The 10,993-nt window shown below is 41.9% G+C and overlaps 1 protein-coding gene across 1 annotated transcript in view; it reads left to right on the top strand.

The window, feature by feature from the left end:
* Nucleotides 1-89: 89 nt before the first annotated feature.
* CFAP61 (cilia and flagella associated protein 61) overlaps nt 90-10,993 on the top strand; it is a 253,462-nt gene continuing 242,558 nt past the window's right edge. The window contains exons 1-3 of the mRNA XM_068565240.1: nt 90-131; nt 3,799-3,949; nt 10,634-10,784. Of these exons, the coding sequence (XP_068421341.1) occupies nt 3,807-3,949; nt 10,634-10,784 (294 nt within the window). The 5' untranslated portion in view covers nt 90-131; nt 3,799-3,806. The remainder of the gene's footprint in view (nt 132-3,798; nt 3,950-10,633; nt 10,785-10,993) is intronic.

Genomic DNA, 10,993 nt, shown 5'->3' with positions numbered 1-10,993 from the left:
GAAGCGGAACTGGCTGGAGTGACCTTTGACCTCCCTCCCACGCCGTGACGGAGGCAACGTCGTTTCTGTGGTAACCGGGCTGCGCGTCCTCCTCGGAGCAGGGGTTGGAGCATCGGCGTTTGGAGTTGCAGGTGAGGTGGGGAGTGCTGGCTGCCCGGCAGGGAGGCGGGCAGGTTCCGGGGCGTCCGGGGCGCATTCCCATGTCGCCTCAGAGACTGGGATGACCATGCGAGGGCGGGTGGCTCTGTGGAGCCGCGGCACCGGGCAAGGGAACAGGAACCAGGCTCCGGTCCGGACGCTCGAGGGCGGGGGAAGAGAGGCCGGCCAGAAAACTACCCTTCCAGGCATGCCGAGCGCGATCTGCTGCGCTCCTCGGCGGCTTGGCGGCCCGGCGCCGCGGTGCATTCTAGGCTTTGTAGTCCCTGAGGTCTACTCCCACTTGGTTTCTGGACAGTTGTGAGCCAATAATTAACTCTAAGGCTTGTAACTAAAAGCAACTGAAGGTATTTTAAAGCCAGATAATAGAAAAAAGTGAAAATAAGTCATCAGAGTACTAGTAAATAAGCCAGCCTTGTGGTCAGATAAGCAGATATTTAAAGTTTCTGTGACTGTGTCTTAATTTCGTCAATTCTCTTAGCCCCAATGTCCTTAACTATACGGCAAAAATAATATCTATTTCACCAGGTTTAAAGAGAAAATCTATGTAAAGTGCCCAGTAAATGTTAGCTGGTATAATTCTTGACTTGTCTTCAGAAACAGAAAAATTAATTATGTGCACACAAATGGTTAAGAGAATTTTTAAATAATAGACTTTACTTTTATAGAGCAGTTTTAGGTTCACAGAAAAAATTGAATGAAAGGTACAGAAAATTCCTATTTCTCCTGACCCCCCCAACCCCCCCACTATCAATAGTAGTACATTTGTTACAGTCCTTGGACCCACATTGACACATCACACATCATCATCACCCAGTGTTCATAGTTAACAGAGGGTTCACTCGTGGTGTTGAACAGTGTATGGGATTTGACAAATAATACATTACCATGTATCCATCATAACAGAATGGTAAAGAATAGCTTCACTGCCCTAAAAATCCTTGCGCTCCACCTATTCATCCTTCCCCCCCCCCCTTTTGCTTCTGCAACCACTGACTTTTTTTGTCTTCAATGAGTCTTTTTCAGAATGTCATATCATTAGAATTATATAGTGTGTAGCCTTTTCAGATTGGCTTCTTTCACTTAGTAATATGCATTTAAGATTCCTCCGTGTCTTTTCATGGCTTGATGGCTCATTGGTAATTTTTGACAGTTACAAGTCACTTATTTATATATTTATGGATATATTTATGTACCTAGAACTATCACATCTACCTCTGCTTTCAAAAAAATAGTGCTTTCAAAAAAATTTTTATGCTGATTTCTCCAACGGAAGTCATTCGTAACTGATATAAAAACATTTGCCATAGTTCTGTACCACCATATTATTATTTAAACATTTTAAAGGTATCTCATTTTTCAAATCTTGGATAAATTGAATGAGATTTTATATAACTGCGATAAAGAGAAGTAAATAAATAAATAAATAGCTATTAAAAAGGTATTTTCTTTGAGTTCCCTTAAATTTGTAACTCAACGCAATTGATTTGACAAAGTTTAATCATCTGTAGCTGCCTCTAAAAGATTCAAACACCTTAGAATGTTTTATTTCTGATTGCCTTCCTTCCACCTGACAAGTTTTTAATTGTCTGGTAATTCAATTCACCTATTGTTTTTAAAGCAAAATTCATCATCATTATTACTTTTTTTTTTCTGGCCATCAGTGCTTATTTAGATACACATGCATGTTTACTAGTCTCTCCCCAGCGTTTCATCTGTATTCTGCTCCTTTCTGATTTTAATTTTCTTCTTCCTGATATACATCTTTTACCAGTCCTTTCAACCAGGTTCTTTGAATGGTAATTTCTCTCAGTCTTTGTAGTAATTGTCTTATTTCACATTCATTTTTAAATGATCATTCAGGTAGGTATAGAATTCTAGGTTAATGATTATTTTTACCTCTGTATTTTTAAAATACTGTTGTGGTGGTCGGGAAATGATAGCCCATAGGCCAAATTCAGCACATTATCTATTTTTTGTGTGGCCCATGAGCTAAGAATTTTTTTAAAACATTTTTAAACAATTGAAAAAAACCCAAAAGAATATTTCAGGATACACTCACTATTATAAAAGTCAAATTTCAGTGTCCATAAAGTAAAATTTTATTGGAATACAGTCATCATGAAATTTGTGCAAGAATATATCTAAACAACAACATCAAAAAGCCAAATGATATAATACTGTGTTTTGAAAGAAAACCATACACACTGTATAATTCCATTTATAGGGTGTTCAAAAAGTGGCCAAGGGCATCTGTGTGATGGAAGTCAGAATGGTGCTTACCTTTGGATGGGGCAGCCTTGCAGGGCACTGGGAACGCTCCACGCTGCTCTTTTTATTTTTATTTTTTTTAATTTTTAAAATATTTATTTATTTATTTATTTTTGGCCACATTGGGTCTTTGTTGCTGCACACGGGCTTTCTCTAGTTGCGGCGAGCAGGGGCTACTCTTTGTTGCAGTGTGGGGGCTTCTCATTGCAGTGGCTTCTCTTGTTGCAGAGCATGGGCTCTAGGCACACGAGCTCAGTAGTTGTGGCACACAGGCTCAGTAGTTGGCTCGCGGGCTCTAGAGCACATGCTCAGTAGTTGTGGTGCGCAGGCTCAGTAGTTGTGGTGCTCTGGCTTAGTTGCTCCACGGAATGTGGGTTCTTCCCGGACCAAGGCTCGAACCCGTGTCCCCTGCATTGGCAGGCGGATTCTTAACCACTGCACCACCAGGGAAGTCCCCACGCTGCTCTTAGAGTCAGTGCAATGGCGGAAATGAACTTCCCAATGGCTAAGAACATAATAAGATGTTTTTCCTTAGGAAAAAAGGAGAGAGTAAACAGAGAGGAAGGGAGGGAGAGATGGAGGTAGGAAGGGAGGAGAGGAAACAGAGAGGGAGGGAGAGACACACACACACACTGAGGCCTCGAGACATCGAGAGAGAGAGAAATTGAGCTCATTTGCTGCCTGCTGTTCTGTCAGCAGCATCCCCACCGTGTCTCTCTGAACATGAGACTCTCCACCGTTGCTGTCATGAGAGATTCTCCTCAGATTGGCTGTGGGAAAGGCTGAGTTCTACAAAGAAAGCAGGTACTTTATCCTGGAGCTTCCCCGAGACTTTCATGGGCATAGCGGCCCCTGCGGAAGGCCTTTGCAAGCAGCGTCTCTTACACTTATTTGACCACAGGACTCTTTTCCCTTCAAAATACCTCTCAGGACTGCTGCCCCTCAGGGCTCCAGTTTGGGGAACTCTGTATGGACCATGGGCGGCAACTGTATTTCCCCTGTAACTCTTGACCACGTGCCATGGTGGCCGATTAAATATGAAGACCCTGAATCAGTAAATAATTCCTTTCAATGTTCTTCAGTCCTATTGTTTGAATATTTTAAAGCAGCTTTGTGGGAAACAAAGAATACAGTTGCAGACATTTCTAGACAGGCCAATCCTCAGAAACATCATTCTCCTGGAGAGACACGTGTCAACTGGTTTTTGGGGACAGTCGTCACAGCCTACCCCCAGGGGAGATGCGTCCCACCAGCCACGCTCGCTCCGACCACATGGAAATTGGAGTAATGTCCTGTTTCGTAAGTACTGAAGCCAGACTGGCTTGTCATCTCAGGCTAACAGTGGGCTGTTTTTCTCTCTTTCGGGGACAGGATCAAAAATGTCAGTACTCACTTCTCCAAGAGGAAAGGTGGAGGTGGTTCACTGCCGAAGAACAGAGTCACAGGATATTTATTGCATCAAAAACCTCATTAGAAAATTTACCCAGAAGCTGTTTGGGAGTCTTAATATCATCTCTCTTCTGTAAGTACGTAACAAAGGGGCTCCACTCCTTTGTCCTTGTGGGGCTTGTGGCGAGGAAAGGGCAGCAGGAAAGTCTGCCCTACTGAGTGGGAGATCTCTGGGAACAACCATCGCTAAGTTCCATAACAACATGTAAATTGAAAAGACTTCTCGTGACTTTTGGATTCAGGCAAACTAGGGTTCAAATCTCAACTGCCCCACCCACTAGTAGAGTCACTTAGCTACCTGTTTTGAGAATTTATTTTCTTTCAGACTCTGTGCTTTGCCAACATCGTCTTGTTTAACTCTGAGGTAGCCACTGTCATGCCCATTTTACAGATGAGAGAGTGGAGGCCCGCCCAAGGTCCAGCAGTTAGTAAGTGACAAAGCTTGGATGTGCCCTTAGCCACTCCTGTTGAAATGTTCTTCTAATCTTCAAAATATGCCTAGGTTTTTTTTTTAAATCTTTTTTCTCCCTGTTTTGTATTTATTTTAGATACCAGAATATGAATATCCTATAAGCTGTTCCTCATTATTTTTATTGAAAATGGTAAGAGAGAGCACAGTGTTTTGGATTTCATAAAGCTTCAGGTTAAATACAATTGAAATGTTTAAACTAGGCCAGCCTAAGACATTAAAATTTGCAGTTTCTGATCACCACACTGATGAATGTAATGTAAATTTGGCAGTTTTGTTGGAGAACGATATGTATAAAAATGCTTTAAAAATATGTATAACAATGAAATGATTTCATTTTTTTTTTGGCATTATGGTGAATTAAACACCTTAATGATGTCCTCTGGATGGAAACATGTTGATACACACACACACACACACACACACACACACACGTACGGACTGTGCAGAGAACATTGTCAAAATGAAATCAGAAACTTCAGGACAATAGCAGGAACCCATGCCACTTTCTCCTTGAGGATTTTTGCTGCATTCTAGAAACCTCATAGTTTTGTTTTGACAGGTTTGCAAAGAACAGAAGATAAATACTCTGTCCACTTAAGGAGGGAAATATTAGATTTCTTTGTATAAAACTGTGCTGTTCTTTGTAAGGATGGAGACAAACCCACTGCATAAAAGTAAGGAAACTAGCCTGTTTCAACCTCAGCATGAATGAAGGGGGATAAAGCCTCCCCCAAGAATTCATAAGCACGTGTTGATTCAAGGTCTGTGTTAATTATCTGCATGGTCCCCAAAAGCTTCAAAACTTCCCAAGTAATGAATGCATTTTCAGACCACCAAAACTAAGTTAGTTTACCCATAGACTGAATAAAGTAGAGGAAGTGGAGAATTTGATTAAAAGTGGTTGCACGTTAGTAGTGTGTCCAGGAGACCCACTGAAATAAGTACAGCTCAGGTCTGAAGGGGTGGAGCTTCAGCTCAGACTTCAAATAATACTCACAGGTAAAATTCCAAGGAACATGAGCTCACAGTCGAAAATCACAAGTATACAAGGAGACATTCACCATTAGTGAGAACCAACAACAAAAAACTATACAGCAGAATCAGACTCTCAAAGACTTCAGATACTAAGTCAAAGAATATAAAATAACTATGCTTACTTTGTCTAAAGTGAGAAGATATATTTTAAAAGACCATAAAAATGAAAAATGAGAACTGAAAAAAGTCTAATAGACCACCTAGAAAAAAATAGAGTTAATATTAAAAGCTCTGTGGATGAATTAAACATCGTAATAGACACAGCTAAAGACAGAAGTAGTGAACTGGAGCATCAATACCAATAAATTACCTAGAATTCAGCACAAAGAGACAGAGACAAAAAATTTAACAAATAGGTCTAATCAGACTTCTAAAGGGAGATAATAGGAAGTGCAAGAGTCAATATTTGAAGAGATAATGGCTGAGAACTTCCCAGAATTGTTGAGAAGCACCAATTCTTCTAGAAAACTCAATGGATCCCAAAAAGGAAAAATACACAGAGAATTCTACAACTAACCACATCATAATGAAACAGCAAAACACCAAAGCTAAAGAGAAGATCTGAAAAATAACTATAAAGAAAAGACAAATTACCTGCAAACAACTAAAAATTAGACTAATGATGATTTCTCACTAGCAACAATGGTACCCAGAAGATAGTGGAATGTCTTTATTATTGGAGAGAAAATAACATCAAACTAGAATTGTATACCTAGAGAAACAATTTTTCAATACCTAGGGGAAAATGAATGCATTTTTTAGACAAACAAAAACTAGTTTACCAGTGAACTCTGAATTAAGGAAATTCCTCAGAATATACTCTAGGCAGAAGGAAGAATATCTCAGCTGGAAAACCCAAGATAAAAGAAGGAATGTAAACAAAAATATGTACAAATATGAAAAAAATCTAGCTTGTATAAAATAATAACATTAATAATGACTAATCTAGTATAGGTATTAAATATAAATGGTAAATTATCAGATATGAATAATAAGTTAGTTAAAATACAGGACAAAAATAGCAGATAAATTGGGAGTCATGTGATTAGATTGAAAGTACTCTTAAGGTATTGTTCAGGAGGAGGGTGTGGTAGCTAGTATTCAAAGGTGCTCCCCCTCCCTCCCATGAGCCACATGTCCTGCATTAAGTCCTTTTGTAGTCCCTTCTTGCCCTGAATCAGGGTTGGCCCTGTGTAACCAATAGAAGTCAGCAAAAGTGATGCTTTATGACTTCAAGTCTAGATGATAAGAAGTCTGCAGCTTCCACTAGGCTCTGGAATGCTCCCTCTTGGAACCCAGATGCCATACTGTTAAACGCTCAAGTCATGTGGCCACACGCAGGTGCTTCACTTGGCATCCTCAGCCGAGCTCCCAGCCAACAACCAGCATCAACTGCTAACAGTATGAGTGGAGCCGTTCTAGACATTGGATATTCAGGTGACTCCGACCACCAGCGCCAATGGACTGCCATCGCCTGAGAGACCCCAACCAAAAACTGTTCAATCAAGCCCAGCCAGCCCACAGAACCATGACGGATAATAATGAATTGTTTTAAGCCACTAAGCTTAGGGGTGGTTTGGTACATGTCAGTTGATAACTGGAGCAGAGGGTAAAGACTTTGTTAGAAATATATGTTAACGTGGCTAGAATAATCATTTAAAGATAGGTGTAGAGATTATAGCTTCTGATCTATAGAGGGAAAATGGAACAAGAAATTTATAACAAACTGTATCTCAAAGAAGGCAAGAAAGGAGGAAGAAAAAAGAAACAGAAAGCATAGAACATATTAAAATGTAATAGGAAGATAGAGAACAGTTCAGTTATATCAGTAATCAAATGTATTTGAACAAATTTTTCAGTTTAAAGGGAAAGATGGGCAGATTGGCTGAAAACAGAACAAAACAAACAGCAGTCATATTTTATATATAAGAGACGCACCTAATATATAAAGTCACAGAAGGATTTAAAGTCAAAGTATTGGGGAAAAAAGATGCCAGCCAAAATCTCATCCCAAAAAAAGGCTAGTGTTGCTATATAAATAGCAGACAAAATATACTTTTGGCAGAAAGGATCATTGCAGATAAAGAGGGTCATTATAGCAATATAATGATAAAAGGTTTTGTGCTTGAGGGAGGTATGACAATTTAAACTTGTATGCTCCTAATGACAGTCATAAAATATATAAAGCAAAAAATCAATAGAACCAAAAGATGAAATAGACATATCCACCATCATAATGGGAGATTTAATATACCTCTCTTAATAAATGAAAGGTCAAGCAAACTGAAAATCAGTTACAACAGAAAAGATTTCAGCAAGAACCCAATTAAAGAACTTGATCTAACGGATATATGTAGAACACTGTAGCCAGTGTTAGAACATACATAATCTTGTCAAGTAGACATGGAAACATGTATAAAAACTAACTTCCTCTTAGGCCATGAAGCAACCCCAGCAGTGGTTAGTACCACATAGCGCGTTCTTTGACTACAATGCAATGGAGTTAGAGATCAATAACAAAAAGATAATTAAGGAATGCCCATATATTTGAAAAGTTTTAAATGCAATAATAAATAATCATGGGTCAAAAAAGAAAAAGAAAAATTAGAATACCTGAGTTGAATGAAAATAAAAATATATGTTAGATATATAATTATACGTATGTAAATGTAAATACACACAATACGTGAAATCAAGTTAACTCTGGTGTTGCAGCTAAAGCAGGTGTGGGCGTTGATGACATTGGAGGCTCCCATGCCTCCCCTATTCTCTGGGCCTCTGTGTTCCTCCCCGCACTGTAGCCCCTGCCTCTGAAATCAGCCTGGAGCTGTGACTCATCCAGTAGAATGTGTTGGACATGTGCTGTGCCGGTCCCTGGTCCCTGAGCGCCCTACCCCTGCTGGGCCTTGGAGTGGCTGTAAGGGTGCCTGGAATCCATGTGTCTGATGTGTTTATGCATTTTCTGAATTGGCAGATACAAAAAGCGTAACTTACATCATGTGGGAGGGGAGTGGTGAAAGTTTTTTTAATGTGAAAATGGGGCCCTTATAACATAACGTTGAGACCTGCCTTAGAAGCCAGCCTATTTTCAGAAGTAAAAGTAAATTTACGTTTTCATTAGTGTCCTGGAGCTCCCCAAACAGCTCCCTTGCTACCCAGCCCTTGTAGCCTTTCGTTTTCACATTAGGTAACTAACTCCCATCCCCTCGCCCAGCCAGCCTCAAGCTTCCAGACCCATCTTACGGGCATTTCTAAAACTGGCGGTTTCTTTTCTCGTTTATTCAGTTTCCTTTTATTGACTGCTGGCTCAGTCACAGAGATACAGGAATGAGTAAAAGTGGTCTCACCTAAAAACCCTGCTCAATTTTAGGGGAGGACATTAACAGATTGGGCAGAGCGGGTGAATGGGGAAAGGGCCAAGAGAGTGGGCCACTTGGCGTGCAGATGGCACAGTGCAGTCAGGCGGGGTGGAAACTCCCCGGTTCAGATCATGGGGAGGGGGACGTAAAGGGACTCTCAACCCTGTTTCACTCGCGCTGCTTAATGAGGCAGAAGATGGGGACACTGTTTCACCAAGATTTCCACCAGGTACGGTTAAGTAAACCGAGTGTTGGCTGAACTTGGAAAACTCCTTAAACCAGTTGAACAAATGAAGCACTGCTCTAATGAAAAGAACTCTGATTTCTATTGCTGGATAATAGCTTCGAGCTTTAATATATTTTCTGTGAAATACATACCTGTGCTCGTGCGTGTGTCTATATATTTTTAAGGGCTCCTTTGGTTTGGATTTGGCTTATTACAAAGAATAATTTTAAACCAGCTTTAAAGAAACACACCTTCTCCGTCTCCCTTTTTCCTCCTCTCCCTCTTTTGCTCCCGCGATGATTTTTATCTGTCCTGTAGAGGGCCTACTGGCTGAGAGGTAATAAGAAGTGAAATTGTACATGCAAAAGGATATGCTGCCAAAGTTACTTTTTTGCAGTCAGGCTCTCTGGAAATTGCAGTGCATTTTCCCACTGAAACAGTTATTGGTGACTGGCTGCCCACAAAAGCCTATTTAGTCTATAATGTCTGTGCCATATAGTACCCTGCTAATTGTACTACAGAACACAACCGCCACCCTAGGTTCCCATGGATAAATGCATTTCAAGTTCAAATTGGGATTCCAGGAACACATTTCCCTTGCTTCCCTGAGGGGATGGCAGCTGCCTGCTCCCAGCTCTTGCCCACTTCCTCCTCCACCACCTCTATCACTATCCTTGCTCCTGTGCCCTGGGCCTTTTCTCATCTGGGTTAGAGTGAGGACTGTCAGCGTGAAGCCGTAGATCGTGGCTCTGGGAGCCCAGAGCAGGGGAGCCCAGAGGACCAGGAGCTGGAGGGAGCCCTGCGGGAGTGGAATGAGGGGTAGGGGCTTCAGTGAATCAGACAGGAGGAGCTGGGGGGCTACCTCCTCCCGCTAATGAGCGCCCTGTGTGGATCCCCTGTTCTCGGTACCAGAGGGCAGCCAGCTGCAGTGCCTGGGCCAGGGGCAGCCCTGGTGGAGTCCCCAGTGGCTGAGGACTATGACCTCCTGTGAGAGGGGACGGCGGCTGGAGGTGCTGAGATTGGTGTCCTGCACAGTGTTTCCCAAAGGTGCCCACAGCTCCGGTGGTACCCAAGTGATTTGACTCAAACCATGAAGAGCCATTTTTGTTTTAAGTGTCATCTCTTCATTTTTATAGTCACCTTCTGTTTCTAGGAAGGTATAATGGTTTTCCATTTATGATAGCGATGTAAAATTTTTTGATTGAAATAGACTTATTTCAGCCAAAAGTGAACTGGCTTAAAGAAAATAATTAAGTACTGGAAGTGCATGTGTGTGAGGGACACATAACGTGGGCCAGTTGGCCATCCTAAATGTACATGTTTAGGGCAACACAGTGGAGCTGGCAACATGGAGAGGATGGGAAAGACTACAGTCAACGGTCTCCCCAGCCTGTCTCCAAGGGAGGGGTGTTGGACACTTTATATCATAGATGCGACACCTTTCTAATGAAGTGTAATTTTCTGTAAAGATGTGGTTGGTAGCACCAGGTGTCCTGAAAGATGCACTTCCAGAGTTGCTGCCACATGGCTCCCACCTCTTCCAAAGGCTATCATATCTCGTGCAGTGGTTGCCGAGCTCCAGTAGCCAAAGGTAGGAGAAAACGACACCTCTTCATCTTACTTTTGGTACCTTCCTCATGTGTGCAATTGGAATCGTTTCCACAGGGAGAAGGCAAACCTTGCCATCACCCTCCACAATGACCAGGAGGAGATCATGGCCCAGGCCACCTTCCTGGACTATCCCAACTGGAATGTCGCCCCGCAGGACGACTGGGTGTCCGTGTTCCGGGAGCTGGACAGTGAAATCCCATGCACAGTGAGTAACCGTGCACGTTGCTTATGAGAACAGCTTGAATTTGGAAGGGAAGTCCTGTGTTTGCTTATAGGTCGTCTCAGTTTTTAGACTGAGCAGTTCAAAAGTCACAACAGAAAGTGTGTGACATCATGACAGACAGAAATGAACTTATCTGGTGGAGAGGGAAGGGGAGTCTGAGAGCAGGAAGCCTCAGAGGAGGACTGGGGGTG

Source organism: Eschrichtius robustus, chromosome 16, assembly GCF_028021215.1.
Source record: "Eschrichtius robustus isolate mEscRob2 chromosome 16, mEscRob2.pri, whole genome shotgun sequence".
Lineage (NCBI taxonomy): Eukaryota > Metazoa > Chordata > Mammalia > Artiodactyla > Eschrichtiidae > Eschrichtius > Eschrichtius robustus.
This window is presented reverse-complemented; position numbering and strand designations above follow the sequence as displayed.